This window comes from Anguilla rostrata, chromosome 16 (assembly GCF_018555375.3).
Source record: "Anguilla rostrata isolate EN2019 chromosome 16, ASM1855537v3, whole genome shotgun sequence".
NCBI lineage: Eukaryota > Metazoa > Chordata > Actinopteri > Anguilliformes > Anguillidae > Anguilla > Anguilla rostrata.
Window position 1 is genome coordinate 11,207,768 of NC_057948.1, and position 18,331 is coordinate 11,226,098.

An 18,331-nucleotide genomic window follows, 5' to 3' on the forward strand; every position below is an offset into this window, starting at 1 on the left:
ATTATTATCAATATCAGTATTAGCTGGTGTATATTTTATTTAGCTAGTATTAATTACGATTAATTGGTATAGATTACCTTTATTTTATATTATGTGCAGCCTGTACAGATACTGGTACTGTTTATTAGGTATTGATTACATTACATTTACCTGGTATTGATTATGTTTCGTGGAACAATTCCCTGCTATTCCCTGAAGAGAGGCAAACAACCCCTTTAAACAAGAACCATCTTTTATTGCTCAACAACTTCTGTTGAAATTGTTTCTCCGCTGATACGGTATGCAGTACTTACATTATAAGAATGGAATATGTCGTAGATTTACCTAATCTGCTTAAGTTTACTATTCATAAAAACAAGTGCTGATGCACTGCGAGATGGTTTTTAGTTGTGCTGCATACAAATGTTATTTTTCTATAATCACAAATTATTCCATAAATTTAAGTAAACCGTGAAGTAGAAACCAAATTCATTCCCATATGCATTATATGCACCTAAAATGCAACATCATCTTACGAAACAATGTGTATATATTCACCCTGACAAAAAATAATTTTTCCATTATTATAAAGCTTGTATACAGGTGTGATTCACTGCCACAATATAATACCTTTTTTTTTTGTTGCATTCATAATCTAGTTCAGCATCTAGTTGCATTAAAAAAAAGACAAATCTCACAAAAACAGATTGTGATAGGCTGCTAACCAGCCATGTGACCAAGGCCTTGCCCTATCCATGCCCAGGTTCCGAGACCTGGAGGACCCCAGTTCAGACAAGGCCCCTAGCTCAGGTACTGTCCGTTGCCGATGTCGACGCCGCTGCGCGTTCTCTTCGAGTTGAGAGTTTTTAGAGGGCCTTCGCGCACGTGCCTCGGAATGAGGCGGGAATTCCCGTCCGTGCGTCCGAGGCCGTTGACACACCGCTCTTCCTCCTCACCCTCCTCCTCCTCCTCCTCGGAGCCGGACGTGTTGCCGTTGACGTCTGCGTCCAGCTGCTCCGCGTCGTGCTCGGAGCAGCCGTGCGTCAGGTACTCGATCTCCTCCGCGCACGCCGGCTCGTCGTCCTCGAAGCAGCTGAGGAGGAGAGCGCAGCCGTCAGTCCTGCCCCCCCCCCAGAAACGCAAACCGGCTGAGACAGGGTTCCGCCTCTGCGTTTCGGCTCGTTGTGCACTTTAATAAAACACTGAAGAGCAGCCGAAGGACTGAGGCTGCGTCACACACACGCTCTCGGCCTCTCCAGGGCCGAACCCCAGATAACACACGCCTTGAGTGTCGTGAATCGCCAAAGCAGTCCTGACCAATGGACTGCTTTCGTGTTCGCCGGTCCCCAAAGGGGACTCCAGCTTGCCACCTTTGATCCCTTGTGCCTCCCCAATCCCCCCTACGTGCCACCACCACCTGCTGCTCCTCAAGGAGGTTAAACAGGAAGTGCGGGGGAGTGAGTCGTGAGCGCGGGCGGGTGTGGGTTCGGTCTCCGTGACCGTGCCGAACCCCCAGCTCCCGCTGACCTCCTCGTGGTTCCAGAGGGGTTCAGGGGTCCCATTTAAATTAGATAGGCCCTTTCAGGCAGATCAGGGACCAGCAAAGCGGCAGCAGACTAGCACAGTGGCTAACTCGGGCTAACCAGGTACCAACCGCTCTCTTGTCCAACCAGCCGATTTTTATTTTTTTTATTTTTTTAACACGCAAACCAACAAATGCTTTTTTGTTGGCGCTCCCCGTAACACAACAACACCCGAAGCCTGCTGAGCCTTTATTTATTCAATCTCCTGCGAATATTTAGAATACACACGAGGGCCAATGAATAACAATGCACGCGTGCATAAATATTGATAAAAGCGTCGTCGGGGATCGCTAACCGAACCTGACGGCGGGGCGGCCTCCGTGCCTCCCGCTTCCTGCTTCCTCTTCCCTGCCATCGGCCCGTGAAATGAGGGGCAGGAAATTAGATACCGCACAACTTTCATGCACCTCCCCGCTCGGGAAAAAAACCAATAAACTCCATTATGCTGGCTCACTCTGCATTAATGTCAATCTCCGAAACACGCCACCATAGCTGTTATTGCCATAGCTGCTTGAATTTGCCTCGGCTAAATGGATTATTCTCTGAATTTATGTTGGATTATTATGGAAATTTGTTAAACTGACACAGGGAAGGACCCCCAGCTCCCATACACCATCCCACAAGGGAATTATAAATGTATATAATTGCTTGCCAGACTCATAACAGAACCTGATATTTGTTCTCGGCTTAAAAATCAGCAACCAAACCAGGCGAGGTGAACCTTCTATGTAATCAACTGTTGCATGGTGGACATAGATGGGTTCTAATCACTAAACGGCTAGTCATGGAATATCTGGTCCTATCGCCCTCCATGTTGCAGGTACACAGGCAGGGGAGTTGGGCCTTGCTGGGTGGGTCCGTGATTCTAAGTGGTTTCTTCCAAAGTGGGTGGAGCCGTTTGTCACGGATCAGAGACACGAGAGGCCATTCTCTTGCAAGACGTCCATTTTATTTCTTTTAATTTGAACATTCCTCACAGGGCCCATTTTCTTTTGTTGTTTCCGATTCTGAAACATAAATAAAACTTAATTGCATTTTCTGACGCCTGTTTTTTTTTTTTTTAACTACTTTTTTTTTGTTGTTGCAACTTCTTCTGGTAATGATGAAAATGCTTAAGAAAATTAATCTTCTACACTCCTTGTTAAAATTAATGCTGAAATGGGCATTTTTCTTCATGAAAAGGCTATTTTATGCATTATTAATTTAAAACCCATCTTAAAATGAGAAAAGAACATTTTAGTTTTGTTTTTCAGAGCGGATTAATGATCTGACAGTTGGATGATAGCCAGCGCTGTCCTTGGGGCCCAAACGAGTACTCTGAGCTGAGATACATCTACACTCCCCTTCAGACAGGAAGAAATCAACGTGCTCAGCTTTGAGATAACGGATGCGGAATGGATATCTGTGCATTCTGTGGAACACGATCCTCTGTGAGCTCACAGGAGCAGGACAGGCAAGACGCTCTGGGATCCCAGGAGTGGGACAGCTTTCAGTGCATTCTATGGAACACTGACCTCTGTGAGATTACAGGAATGGGGCAGTTTACAATGCATTCTATGGAACATAGTCCTCTGTGAGATCACAGGAGTAGGACAGTCCTCTGCGAGATTATAGGAGTGGGGGCAGCTTACTGTGCATTCTGTGGAACATAGCCCTCTGTGAGATCGCAAGAGTGGGGCAGCTTTCTGTGCATTCTGTGGAACATTGTCCTCTGTGAAATCACAGGAGTGGGGGGCAGCTTACTGTGCATTTTATACAGTAGAGCATACAGGTCGCAGGAGCGGAACAGGTGCGATCCTCCGTAGATCACAGGAGTGTGCTCTCAGATCCTGATGCACACGCCGAAATGACCTTCAGGCCGTAGTCCCTGATTGACGGGCAACACTCGGCCTCAGCGCACTAATCAGATTACAAACAGCAGCCACACACACAGGGGACACGGGATGAGACCAGCATGCTGATTATACCTCACCTGTCCCTTTGAATGCATATGCGCACGTGTGCCAAATTATGTGTGTGCGTGCGTGAATGGGTTTGAATGTATATGAGCATGTTTGCCAGAGATGGCGTGTGTGTGTGTGTGTGTGTGTGTGTGTGTGTGTGTGTATGTGTGTGTGTGTGTGGGTGCATGCGTATGTATGTGTGTGTGTGTGTATGCGTACGCATGTGTGTATTCGTGTGTGTGCGTGCGTGCGTATGTACGTGTGTGCATCCGTGTGTGTGGTCTTCTCTACATTTGAATGTAAAAAAAAGTTTCTACCCAAGCTGATGTGGGGAAGCATAGTTTCATCTTTTCATCTCTTCATTAGTAAAGGTTCAAATGAATGCTTCCCACTGGGGACCAGGAGACACACACACAGCTCACTCTCCCGCATTCAGAAACAGAGAGAGAAAAAGCAGAGCTGAGATTAGCTGCTTTGAGATGTCCTTAAGTAACCCTAAATCAGCGCTTTTTAAACCTGGGGCAGTTACTGTACTGCGTAGCCAAAAAACACAACAGCTTAAGCGCACAGGGCACCTTTGTGCACGATCCTAAGTTCCTTTCATTCAAGTTAAATCAGTCTGAGAACTGCAAGGCTTTACTCGCGACACGCTGCTGAGTGAACTCAGCGCAGGTTTTTAATCTGCCGGCTCTGAATCTGCTGGGCGACGTTTAGAGGGAAATCCTGGATAAAACCCGTCAGCCGCCGACCCGACCCCGCCGGCGTCCCGCGAGGCCCGGCTGGGGCCCCTACCTGAGCTGCCACGGACCGCTCTGCGGAGACAGTCCCGTTAACTTCCTGACTATGGAGGGAAGAGACCAGGGAGAGCCAGAGTGAGAACGACAGAGCGAGTGAGAACGAGAAAGAGAGAGGGGGGGAGGGAAGAAAAACTGCCTCCCCAGCCGAATGAAACAGAGCTTGTTGAGCTGAACTCCCCTTAATGCAGCTAGCTCTCGGTTCTGTTTGCAGCCAAAGGCTCTTCAAAGGCTTCTCCAAATAAAAGGGCCCGTTCGGGTTGTGATACGCTAAGACGTCAGTGAAGTTTGCAGCCCGGTGTCATCGGGACTGGGACCGCTGCGACGCCCCCGCTTTTCGGGAGTCAAGCGATCGCGTCCGCGGCGCAGAGGAGCAGCGCTGGGAACCGCTGTAAGGGATCGGGGGCCTCCTGACGGCTCGGCTCAAAAAGTAAAAGGCCCCCGCGCCCCTCCCCGCCGTCCCCTCCTCATCATGCAGGCTGGCTCATGATTTAGCGCTTATATTTGACGCGTGTGTGTGTGTGCGCGCGCCCGGCCATTTTATCAAAGGTGACACGCGCGTCCTCACTGCCACCGAAACTGGCGCCGGGATAATACTGGCGATTTACGGTGAGGGGCCCCCACCGCGGAGCTCAGCTCACTGGGCAAAATCAGCAGAATAACACCCCCCCCCCCCCCTTCAAGTCCTGGCAACGAGAGTGCTGCTTCTGCACTTAGACAGTGCAGCGGCCATTACTAGCCGCTGTTCAGTCTTTGGTTTTCCTCAAAGCTAGTTTTGAGTAGTGCAGCTCATAGAAGGTGAGACATAAACTCGGCAAACTGTCGGTGAAAAAGTATTTTGCATTTATGTGTCCTTCAAAACTAAGATGTTGTCAGAACCCAGGCTATTGTTTCTCATGGTGTATAGTTTATAGCTACAGTATATATTAATAATTGTGACAATGTTACCTTTTTTTTTTACACAATATCTTTTTGTGTGAGCAATTGTACTGTATTAGTATAAACACAATTTTTGAATTTTTTTCAGCATACGCTGCCTGTATTGTTAATTTAATGCAACTAATAATTTTGGAGGTCACTGTATTGCAGTAAAAGGAAAGGGAGGGTTTTATATCCAAAACGAGCAGTAAATCACTGACTTGTTTGGATGAGAAGCAAAACACAATGATTGGTTCGAATCATGGAACCAATCAGTGAAGCACGAGGTAGCTGTGCCCATTCTAGAGTCAGAGTGGAAATATGAGCACAACATCAAGGTTAACACTACCATCTCCACAAGTGCCATAACACATCTTTATTGCCACTGTAAAGTTTAATGTATCATCTTACTGGCTGCATCTCCTACAGCACAGTGTCCTTATCACTGCACTAAGGCAGTGGGGGTAATTTGGTCCGGAGAGAAGGCCAACATGGCTTCCGGCAGCAACTGAGTGCACTTAAGATGAGTGACATACTGTATTAATCTATCAGCCAGTTTATGGACTGATGTATTCAGATATATTGGTCACAGCCCTGACATGAACGTCCAAGTCTCCTCCGGCTGTTAGTGTTCTCTGAATGGCTGAGCGAGGGGCACGGCTACGTTAGACACAAGCTAACGGCTACGTTAGACACAAGCTAACGGCTACATTAGACACAAGCTAACGGCTACGTTAGACACAAGCTAACGGCTACATTAGACACAAGCTAACGGCTACGTTAGACACAAGCTAACGGCTACGTTAGACACAAGCTAACGGCTACGTTAGACACAAGCTAACGGCTACGTTAGACACAAGCTAACAGCACGTTAGACACAAGCTAACGGCTACGTTAGACACAAGCTAACAGCACATAGAAAAGCACAAAATCTTGGGCTTTTCATTCAGTCTAGCAGGAACGCCATCTTGTGTCTCGCCTTCAATTTTAGAGTAGAAAAGCATTGTCTTCAATCGCCGCTTGTCTGAGCCTGCAAACATGCTCTGCCTCATCTGTAGATATCAGGAATACTGTCAGAGACTTCCTTCACAGCCAAATTATTTTTTCAACCTGTGCTGACAGAGAGACTAAACTTCTGATTGAAAGTTGAACCTTGCGTGGTTCGAAGTACATGTTCTTTTCATTGACAAAAAAGTCAGAACTGCATCATAGACCAGTGGTAAACATTTCTGTTCCTGGAGCACTACCATCCTGTAGGCTTTCATTTCAACCCTAATGTGGCACACCTGGCTCCACTAATTACTGTAGCAGCTCATCAAAATCTCTTAGCTGTTGGATGAGGCGTGCTTTGTTAGAGTTGGAATGAAAACCTACAGGGTGCTAGACCTTCCCCATTTCTTGGGGAGTTGGGGTGAGTGTGAGGCAATCGTGTCCATATGTACAGTACGGGTCACGGGCTTCCCCTTGGGAAGGGCTGTCTGAAGCCAGGACGGAGACGGCGACTCTTCCGCACTTCACTTCCCCGCGCCAGACCCCCCGGCTCCCACCACCCTGGGCTCCCGTTGTTGTGGAAACGGTTAAAGCTGGGGTCTGAGAGTGGACCTGATAAATGCGGCGTGGTTTAATGGAGGACTGAGTCCAGTCTGCTAGGGCGTGCCGTTTTGGTCCGGAGTGGCATCGCTGCGTTTCGGGCTCTGAGGGAGGCGGCGTTATTCTCAGCCCACAGCTCCTCGGAGAGCGGTCTGCTGCTCGCCTGTAGAGGGGCAGCTGGTCTGTGGGAAGTGTGTGTGTGTGTGTGGCAGCGTGAGCTCTTGAGTGTGGGTGTGTGGGCCTGGGTGTGTGTGTGTGTTAGTTGTGCTTGTGCATGTTTGTGTGTGTGTGTGTTTGTGAGTGTATGCATGCGTGTGTGTGTGTGTGTGTGAGAGGAACTGAGGATGTCTGTATGCATTCATCCATGTGTGTGTGTGTGTGTGTTTTTTGTGAGTTTCTGTATGCATTCATCCATGTGGGGGTGTGTGTGTGTGTGTGTGTGGGTGGGAGTCCAGCCCTGCTGGGCCTCTCTTGCTAGGTCTGGATGCTTTGTGGATAGTTCCGGCTCCTCGGGCTGCTAACTGCAGAGGAAACGGACTCGGTGTTCTGGCATCGCTGCACCAATCAAATGAAAGGCAGGAGAGGATATAACCCGTGAAGGATTTAATGTGCACACAAAGAGAGTACTGTCACAGGGCACCACGGAGAGGGAGGGAGGGGAGGGGAGAGAGACAGAGAGAGAGAGGGAGAGAGAGGGAGGGAGGGGGAGAGACAGAGAGAGAGGGAGAGAGAGGGGAGGGGAGAGAGACAGAGAGAGAGGAGAGGAGGAGGGAGGAGGGGGAGGGGAGAGAGACAGAGAGAGGGAGGGAGGGGGAGAGAAAGGGAGAGGGGTTGATAGAGGGAGAGAGGAGGAGAGAGGGGAAAGGGATAGATTGGGAAAATATAGAGGGAGTGGGAGAGCAAGGAGGAGACAGAGAAGGACACAAAGAGAGGGGGGGAGGGAAAAAGAGAGAGCATAAGGAGGGAGAGAGAGAGAGAGGCCATGATGGAGAGAAAGAGCAGACAGGAAAGAGGCAGAGAGAGAAAGAGAGAAAGATGAAAAGAGAGAGGATGGATGATGGCTAATGACACAGTCCAGAGGGCCAGCGTGTGGTTGTCAAACCTCCTTAAGAAACGCGCAGTGATGACAGCACAGAGTGACTGAGCGGGTCCCGCCCCAAAGCCCAGTCAGACACGCCCACTCCCAGATCGCCCATCGTTAACTCACCACTTCATCTCTCTCAGGACCACGGCCTTGTGCTACGGCTGGCTCGCTGCCAGCGTGCAAGAGGCTGGAGCTGGCTTCACTTTAAGAAAAACAAACACTAATATCCTTTCATGAGCACCTGATTCAATTACATATTTACTCTTAAAAACCATCAAAGCGTATCATGTACCGTAGAAATGGCAAGCAAAACTAATCAAAATACGAATGTCGATCAGGGTTAATTTTCATAACTCATCACTGGTGAATTCTTGTTTTTAAAAAACTTCATTTGAATTTCTTCAAGAAACTTTTAATAAATTTACGAAAGCGATGCAGATCTTTCGGGTTTGCTCAGATAACTGGGCCTCATTGGCATTCGGTATAATTTACCGAACAAATTAATAATTCTAATGCTGCCTGAAGCCCTGTTAGGAAGTCGCTCGTTCCAGAGCGTCTGTAATTTGCATTTAATGCTGCGGCGGCTGAACTTGGGTTGTGTGTGACTCTGGAACTCTTGTCATCTGCGACACTTATCCGCTGGCTGACTCTCAGCGGACAGATTCCTGTGATGTCGAAGCAGTAATTACACAGCTTTTACTCATGTCCTACTGAAATATTTACAATATAGATCATTTATTTATCTAAAACCACTGTAATGCTCACGCCGGCTCAGAAGGTTGAGCAAACCTTAAATCTATCCCACGATGCAACTGCGCGATGAGTTAAACTGTAATAGCCCAGGAGCAATTAAAGGACATTTCACTCCCTAAATGCGCATTAGAACCTTCCCTAGGTAGCAGAAATGAAACAAATGCAAATGAGCTATCCCTCCTCCTCTCCCATTTTTTTGTACATTTTGGACAATGCGTGTCACTCATAAAACCTAATTCCATTTCGATCGGCTGAAATTGCTTTTTCACCGCAGTCAAATCCACTATTATTGCCTGTGTGCGTGCCTGGATCAGACACCTTGGTGCCCTGACAGAAAGCCAAATTAACTTTTTAAAATCTGTAGAAATTCTGGGTTCATGGAGTGTGAAATTATTTACTGGCATCCCATGTTTACATTATGCTTATGACACAAAATGATATCGTTTCATATTTGGAGATACAAATTTTGTCATTCTTGATTTGTCTTTTTTTTTTGTGACAATGGAATAATGTCCTGATAATATTGTCAGCGTTTAAACACACACGCCAGTGATATCAACACGTGACACTGACTCATTTGCGAAAGACAGAACTGTTACTTGTGGTGCAAAAAATATTGTCACTGTTACTGACAAATTAATTGAAAAATATAACAATATATTAAAAAATAAGCATTTTTTTCTCACATTTGACTTCACAGGACATATAATTACGCAAGCAAAAGAGTTATTTTATGTTCCATATATATATAACATATTATTCATGCATTGCACAATATTTTCTATTATAACAATATCATTTTTGTTGTGTAAGGGAGCACACTGTGTAAATGCAGTGTTTTGTTTGATTTCAAAGTTATTTGCTGAAATATAATGGCTGAGGACATTGAAAACCATTGTAAAAACATAATTCAGGGAAATTTCTTCAATGAGGCAATTTTCCCACTTATATCAGATAAAAAATGAGTGCCTTCCTTTAAACGTATAAAGTTCTGCATTTTGAAACCAAATCGTGACACTGTGATGACTGCGCGTGACGCAGCGTGCTGTGTTTTTATTAAAGCGCGTAGTGAAAACTACACAAAGGCCCACGTTCCTAAACCACACATTTTTAAGTTGTTTTAGCCTTCTCTTGCATTTTCCATTCTGTTACTGCACAGAGGGAGTTTAGCAAAGTTCTTCTGAGGAAGCCTGGCCTAGTTAACGTCTGGAGAACAGCTGTTCGCTTTCTCGCAGGGAACAGGGGAGTGATTGCACAACTATAATTACATGTTTTCTGTGCAGTTTTTTTTGTTGTTGTTGTTCGCTCCCTCCAGAGAAAAATTATGAGTGTTTTTTCTTTTCTGTGTCACACCACTTATGTGTGTAAGATTGAGCGTGGCTGAAGCATGATTTATATCTCACTTTGATTCTACGCTGCTCCTGCCTCTTCCTCCTATCCCAGAATGACCTGCCAGAGGAGGCATCAGGCATGCCAGTCCGTGTCCTCTTAATTCAATTTAAACTTGATTTATAATTAATGTATTTAATTGCTTTTTAATAGATCATTTTTATTGTACACTTTGTACTTATGTTTTGATAAGTGCTATATAAAAAGTTATTATCCTCATTGTTATTACTAGTATTAATATGGTTACTATTATTATTATTATTATTATTATTATTATTATTATTATTATTATTATTATTATTATTATTATTAATAAAACTATCACTATCACAAGACTTTGTTAAGACTTAAGCATTCATTTTTTATTTAAATCACTGCAGTCCCCTTAACTTGATTTCTGTGTTTTTAATATACATCTATGTACATTGACTTATTTTATGGTGTGGTTATAATAGTTGATTCTTTTCATTGTATTACTGATTTTGGATTTATTATGCATTATATTTACTTGATTTTGTGTTATTTTATTAGTATTATGACTGTTTAAAAAATCACTACAAACTGAAGACTTAAGCCTCATTGTTTAAAATAGCATTCCCTCTTGGAGTCAGTGTTTTATATCCAGCCATTCCCTTGACATGATTTCTATGGTTGAGGGTTTAATATCGCAGCCATGAACTTGATTTCTATGGTAGTATGCACTTGATTTCTATGGTAGTATGTTTAATATCACAGCCATTCCCTAACTTGCTTTCTATGGTTGTGGGTTTAATAATATTTAGTATCACAGCCATTCCATAGCTGTGTAGAATCACTGCCAACCCTTTTTCTCCCACCTCTTGCTTTTGAGAGGTCCATTTGTATCCTGACTCCTGTGGACAGGGAAGCCAGGTAGACAGACTGTCTAGCCCTTCACACCTCTCTGTGCCCCTCCTCCTCACTTCCTGTTTTTCTTCTTTCTTCCCTCCAGAGCTGCTGCAGTCAAACGCTTTCAAGCCTAATGTTTACAATTCAAATCCCATTAACAGACTTGTCAGGGGAGACCAATCGTCCATGGCGTGATCGTTTAGCACAGTGGTGGAAAAACACATTTGTTTTTTTATTTTTTATTTTAAGTATGTGTTGATAATAAATGTACTGGCCAGTGCTATTTGTGTGTGTGTGTGTGTGTGTCTGTGCACATGCAGCAATTGGACAGTGAGCCCCAGCTGTGTGTGTGTGTGTGTGTGAGTGAGTGAGTGAGTGAGTGAGTGAGTGAGTGAGTGAGTGAGAGTGAGTGAGTGAGAGAGAGAGTGAGAGAGAGAGAGAGAGAGAGTTTTATATCCCTAAACACACAGTAGTCATAGGTGGAAAGGCAGCGGAATCCGTCATCTTCTGACGTAGACCGATGACCTCTTCTGACAGCATTTGGGTAATCCTCCCATCTCTACCACTTATCACTCACAGGTTTATGGTTTTGGTTATATTTCTATGGGTTTTATGGTTCAGGCTATATTTTTATTGGCTTTATGATTTAGGCTATATTTTTATGGGTTTTCTGGTTTAGGCTATATTTTATGGGTTTATGGTATAGGTTATATTTTATGGGTTTCAAGTTTCTGTTCTAGGGCTAGATACAGATGATACTTGATACGTATGTAATCTGTATGTATTCAGGGTTTGGACTCTGGTTCTTGGTTAGCATAGCTAACCTGCGCTAGCGCATTAGCGATGCTGCCTCTATGCTCACTGGTTGGAATGCTGTTACTCAGGTCTGGTACTATTGCTCATATTAATCAGTTCAATGCATTTCATGTTCTCACTTATGGATAAAAGCATCTGCTAAATGAAAATATGTACTGAAATATGTTTACTGATCCTAAAGCTCCTGTCCAACCAAACAAACTGAGACAATAACTCACAGTGACCACCTGCATCAGGCTAACACACAGAATCTACAGTGACCACCTTCATCAGGCTAACATACACAGAGAATCTACAGTGACCACCTGCACCAGGCTAACATACACAGAGAATCTACAGTGACCACCTGCACCAGGCTAACATGCACAGAATCTACAGTGACCACCTGCATCAGGCTAACATACACAGAATCTACAGTGCCCACCTGCATCAGGCTAACATACACAGAGATGTATGGCTAACATACACAAAGAATCTGCAGTGACCACCTCAATCAGATTAGCACGTAACACACAGAGGCGCACTACCAGTTGTCACCACTCCGAGACACTCCGAGTAGAGCTCCCTTCGCTGTAGTTCCGTGCGGGCAGTGGGCATTACCTGTTGCCGAACCTTGTAACCACGCACACTTATTCCTGCGGTATCAGAAGCTTCGAGCGCAAATAAGAAAAATGGAACCGTTTAATTATTTCGCCCTGTTTTCTCCTCGATGTCTGTCAGTCAGAAAAGGATAAAGAATGCGACGGCCAGAGCCGAGAGCACTGTCGGAGGAGCTCCTCCCATCACGGTTAGGCTTTCTGCGCCTTCTTGGCGAAACTGCACATTTGTTCCTGAAAGAAACAACGATGTTCTCCACCGCATTTCGCTCGTTAAAAACGTCTGCCACGCGATCGCAGTATGCCTCGAGGGGCAAGACCAGAAAATAAAAGGAAGGTATTTACGTAAAGACTCGGAATGCATTCTTCGCGACAAGGCTGATTTGGGATCAGTGCAGTTCAACCTGAGTTTTTATGAAATAATCCAATGAACGCGACATTTGGTAATACCTCATTTATTGGCTGCGGCCTTGAATACCACGCATCAACATCTCATCCATTCATCTCCTAAATACACAGAAACTTCCTTATATATATATATATTAAAAAATACATTTAATGTTATTTCTGTATGCATGCCTAATTTGTGATTTTTAAATAGTTCTCTAGTATATCGGTTTTCTGTTGGATCCAGAGGGAGGACTGCCCCCTACTGATCCACCAACACCACTTCCAGCCGCAACCTCCCATCCAAGTACTCCCCTCATCCAACCCTGCTTAGCTTCAGCCATCAGACAGGCGAAATATGCAGGGTTTGTGGAATGTTAAATCATCTGTTATAAAGCTGTATTATATATTTATAGCGCAATTGACTGCTTACCCTCTGTCTGGCTTTTCTGTCTACTAGATTAGATTGTTCTCTATTGAGCCATTTCCCAAAACATCACAAAAAAACTATTTGTGTTCTGGGTCTTACTATTACACAGTGGACGTGGGTATATAAGGAGCTGCTGTGTTTATAGCTTTCTTTCAGCTGTCCAGTTTTCCATCATGTACCGGGTTAATTAATGGACAGGCTGCCATCTTTGAACCATATGCAGCCTAGACAGAACGAGGATTTATTGATTATTCTGACATACCTGCCCCTCACTGTAAGAGATATTTAAACAAGATGCCAGCTGCCAATGAAAGAAAGAGCTGGTTAATGGGGAGAGAAAGGTACTGTCCTTTCCACCGCTCTCTCACCAGCTCAAACGATTAAGGTGTCGGTTAAGTAAATATGAATGTAATACAGAACTGCGCAGAGAGATGCACACCTGCACGAGTGACCTCTCAAGAGATCTGAGGAAAATAAGAACTGTGATTCTTCTACGTCTTGTGGGAAGCAGTCAACCTGCAGTCTACGTTGTTACCATGGAAATAAAAACAGCTTAGATTCTTATGTATATAGCACTGTTCCCTCAGCTACGAATCACATTACAGCAACAATCGATACGCTGCGCAGCACACACAGCCCAGCGTGTTTGAACTGCGGTTTTCTCTGGCGCTGACGGTTCATAATCGTATTTCCAGCAACCTCAACCCCCCCCCCACCTGCGTTCAGACGAATAACTGGGCGATTTATTTTCCTTCATTGATGATTCCCCGTTCAGATAAGGGCGTAATGTTCACGTGTAACTAAACATACATCTCTCGGGTCAGCAGTAAATCATAAAGAGCCTGCGGGGCACGGCGTGTTCAAAGCATAACACAGACCGAGATGCTGTGATTAGAGGCCTATCCACCTGCGCGCGGATTAGAGGGAACGGGGAATGCTAGCGGTAGCCGCGCGGCTAAGCTTGGCAGTTTAAATAGCCCGTTTGAAAATAATGCGGAATGAGATCTTTCTAATGATGTAATTACGGATGAAGGGGGGGGGGGGGGTGTGTGGGGGGGGGGGGGGGCGGGCCGGCATGCGGCTCCGTCGGCGGGGGTGAGCCGTGTTAATTGCAGGCCCGCCCCGTTCCGCGGGGTGAATTATTCATAATTTTTAATTATGAATAATTTTTCCAACCTATTTTCCCCTCCCTGATCGCGGAATTACTGATTGTGCCTGTCAGGCTACCGCCGTGCCACCTGGACTCCACACGAGAAGCTCTGCGGGCGCGGCGAAGGCGCTGCTCTGCCACACGGTTGGCACATTTCTCATTCGCCCTTTAAAAAAAATAATAAAAAACGACCAATCAACTAATGGGGTGGCAGTGTAGCATAGTGGGTAAGGAACTGGGCTTGCAACCAAAAGGTCATAGGTTCGATTCCTGGGTAGGACACTGCCGTTGTACCCTTGAGCAAGGTACTTAACTTGCATTGCTTCAGTATATATCCAGCTGTATGAATGGATGCAATGTAAAAAGATGTGTAAGTCGCTCTGGATAAGAGTGTCTGCTAAATGTCTGTAATATGATGTAATGCAATCAAATAATACTTGAGACCCACCTAATAGTTTGCGTACACAAACAACATATGAATCGTTTGAGGACGCGCATCCTTAAACGATCGAGTCTCCTCGCCCAGAAGTGCTTCCCGCCGATGACGAGCGGTATTTAGGATTGTGAGAGACGGGGCTTTCTGACAGGCGGGAGTGGGGGGAAATGAAGGGTGGAATATTGAGAAATATAACGGGCCTGACCGCGGAGGACAGGCCGGTGTTCCGCCGTAAATTCCCGCCTCGTTGCGCAAAAAATCGCGCCAATGAATTTAAATTCCGCTCCGTCGTGACAGATTCTTCCGGCCAACCGGTTTGCTGCGGGCGCCGAGGCGAAGCCGGGTGATTTGAGCGGAGATCTCACCGCGCTAGCAGTTCTCTCGGTTTCCGTCGGCGTTTAAGTGAAACGCCCGCCAGCCGTCGCGCTACCGTACGCGACCACGTGTCTGGATATGTACTGAAGCAGAGCAGGTTAAGTACCTTGCTCAAGGGCACAACGGCAGTGTCCTACCCAGGAACTGAAACTGTGACCCTTATGAGACCAGTTCCTTACCCATTATGCTACCCTGCCGAACCCACTGAAGCGGTAACGCAGCGCTTCGCCCGCGCCCGTCGCGGGAAGCATCCCTCGCGGTCTCCGCCGCCCGCTCTTCCGGGCCGTCGCCGAGCGGGCCGCTGTAAATATTTTAGGAGCGGAGCTCTGAGCTTTTCGAGCGACCCGGCGCGTCGAGCACAGCCGTCTGAGGCTCCGAGAGCACGCGCCGTCTCCCTGGAGACGACCGGGAGGGGCCGTCTGATCTCGCCCACGGCTAGTCTGTGGAAGGCCTTAAAAAAACGGGGTCAAAACGGAACGCCGAATCGGCTTCGCCGCAGTCCTCGCGGGAGGCCCCCCGGTTAGAGGGGCGCCGGGGGAGCGCAGTAAACCCGAATGCCGCAGTCCTGCGGGATGGTACTGCTGCAGGGGAGCGTGTAGGGGAGCGTGCTGGTGCTGAATGTCCCGGTTAAGACCTCAATCGCCCTGGCAAAGTGTGCTGGAGCCAACCAGCAGCAGACTTCCCGGGGACACCCAAATGGTCTGCTGCCGGTGATACCCCATCGATCTGCGGCTATTGTACATCCTTACAAACAGTGATTGAACTCCATTTGTAGCCATTTGCCTCTAACAATGGGAAGCAGTTATAGAGCGTGAGTGTGGGAAGTCACAGAGTGTGAGTGTGGGAATGTGTGTTCAGATGAAGTTAAGACGCATGAAGGAACTTAATTGTTCAAACCCATCACATCCCAGTAATGACCTCAATCGCCCTGGCAAAGTGAGCTGGCGCTAACATCATGGCTACACTATGGCGGTTGTTGTCACTAGCTCATTAATCTCCATTATCTCAAAATCTGCAGCAGAAGAATCAGAAAGCCCTTCAACACATGGACGGGATATTCTGAACTTTCACAGACGGGGATCACGTCTGCACAGGCTTGGCTAGCGAGAGCCTGACAATAAAAAAAATTGGTCAAATCACACGCTGAACCAGCCAGACGTACGGCACGGCAGCGAGGACCGAAGCGTGCTCTGCCACTCATAATTTGTGTGTCCTGTATACGGTGGTCTTAGGCATTTATTAGTTGAACGGACAAAGTAGCGCTATTATCCAATTACAGCCGTTTCATCACCAATTTAAAGCCATTGGAAATTCGTCTCGACTTAACGACTTTTTACTATTAACGTACGGGCACCGAAGAAATATTACTGGCGGTGACTGAATTCGGGTGACACTTTCACAATGGCGGTAAATCACGGCAAAGTGTTTCGTCTCCTACAATGAGCCCGGATGGGGACAAGAGAGCCGGGGCTCGTGCTACGGAGGGCGATAAGGAACCTCTTCCACATCAGAGAAACAGCACGGAAAATGTGACTGCAACCTGGGCTGTGTGCATCACCATCAGGATTCCAGGATTCATTTCAAATTCAGGGAAAATCCTGAACTGAAATTCAGTTCATTGACTGGAACATCTCCATAGATTTAAAATAAAAATAAAATGGATAAACAAAAAGCACACCCCTCCAGAGGACACTAGAGCCACTTTTCTCTTGATGAACTGAATTCCCATTTCCATTTCCTGAAGCCACTGACTTAAAATGGAATGGAAAAGGTGAAGGATACGTCCATCCAATCACCAGGGATGTGCTTTGCTAGTAAGCTGATGGTCAGTTACTTTTTAACTGTGATCTTGTTTAGTTGGCGTGATTGAAGGCAGTGATACAAGCCAACTCAATCATTGACCAATCACATAACAGGGTAAAACCTGCTATAGCCAATCACAGTGCAGGAAACCAAACATCACAATCTGCGGCTCGCCTTTCCAGGGTGCCGTGGGGCTCCGGGGCGCCGGGCTAACTAGCCTGATTAAAACAGCCGTTCGAAATAAACCAAACGCTCGTAAGCGCGCGAGTGGAGCTGTCAGCTCGCACGTGTAAATACACGACTGACAGGGAGACGGGAGCGCCGGCGAAATGTAAATGCGGAGCTGTCGGGGAATTGCTTTGTGTTTCCCAGCGGTGCGGCGCGTTCGCTCGCTCGCTTGCTCGGGGGGGGGGGGGGGGGGGGGGGAGAACGCAGGCGTTTCCTGTCAGAGCCGAGCGTGAAGTGTGTCGCGTGGAAACGGGGGTGGGGGGAGTCTGGGGGGGGGGAGCCAATCATACAAGCGCAGCCTCGCCTCTCGTCTCGCTCTCTTGATATACTGCTCCCCCCCGCACCACTAATGTAATTACGCCTCACAGAAATGTGCCATTTTGGGCAATGCCATAATACACACGTTGACCTGGCCAGGGACAGAGCTGCACTGTGTGCCGTGTGTGTGAAACGGGCTGTAATGGAGCCCTAAGATGGAGGGCCCTTATGAGCGGTCCCAGGTCCCGGGTACTCAGGTTAAGGTGCCGTGAATTCCAGTCAGGATCCGAGATCACGCAGCGGGGGACGCGCGTCGGACATATGCTAACACGCGGCGCACGCAGTACATCACTGTCAGAGGGATTGATCGCCCTGGCCTTTGTAATGTGTGGAGAGTGTTGGCTCGTGTTGAGCCCAGATGTCGGCTGGGCCTTTTTCCAGATGGATTGGACGATAGTGAGGGTCGAGCCCTACCTGGGTCTGCTCGAACATTAATAACACGTCTGGTCCAACGTCAGGCAGGGATACAGAGGACTTTGGAGAGAAGCAAGGATAAGGCGATGACGAGGCAAATATACAGGAAATACCGATAAAGAAGTGACTGGTACAGGTACGGTTCATAAACAGGAGAGACACAGCTACAGGTACGGCACAGATACAGGAGAGACGCAGCTACAGGTACGGCACGGATACAGGACAGACATAACTACAGGTAAGGCACAGGTACAGGAGAGGCACAGCTACAGGTAAGGCACGGATACAGGACAGACACAGCTACAGGTAAGGCACAGGTACAGGAGAGGCACAGCTACAGGTAAGGCACAGATACAGGAGAGGCACAGTTAAAGGCAAAGAAACAGGTGAAGACAGATGCATGAGACACATGAGAAACGAAGCTACAGGAAAAACAGGTACAAGACATTTACATATACTGAACAGACACTATATATGG

At 46.8% G+C, this 18,331-nt stretch overlaps 1 protein-coding gene across 3 annotated transcripts in view; it reads right to left on the minus strand.

The window, feature by feature from the left end:
- Window positions 1-214: 214 nt before the first annotated feature.
- The window catches only part of LOC135242284 (cytosolic carboxypeptidase 4-like), a 193,227-nt gene continuing 175,110 nt past the window's right edge, over window positions 215-18,331 (minus strand). For all 3 annotated transcript variants that reach the window (XM_064313294.1, XM_064313293.1, XM_064313295.1), the window contains one exon: window positions 215-1,072. In XM_064313294.1, the coding sequence (XP_064169364.1) occupies window positions 781-1,072 (292 nt within the window). In that variant the 3' untranslated portion in view covers window positions 215-780. The remainder of the gene's footprint in view (window positions 1,073-18,331) is intronic.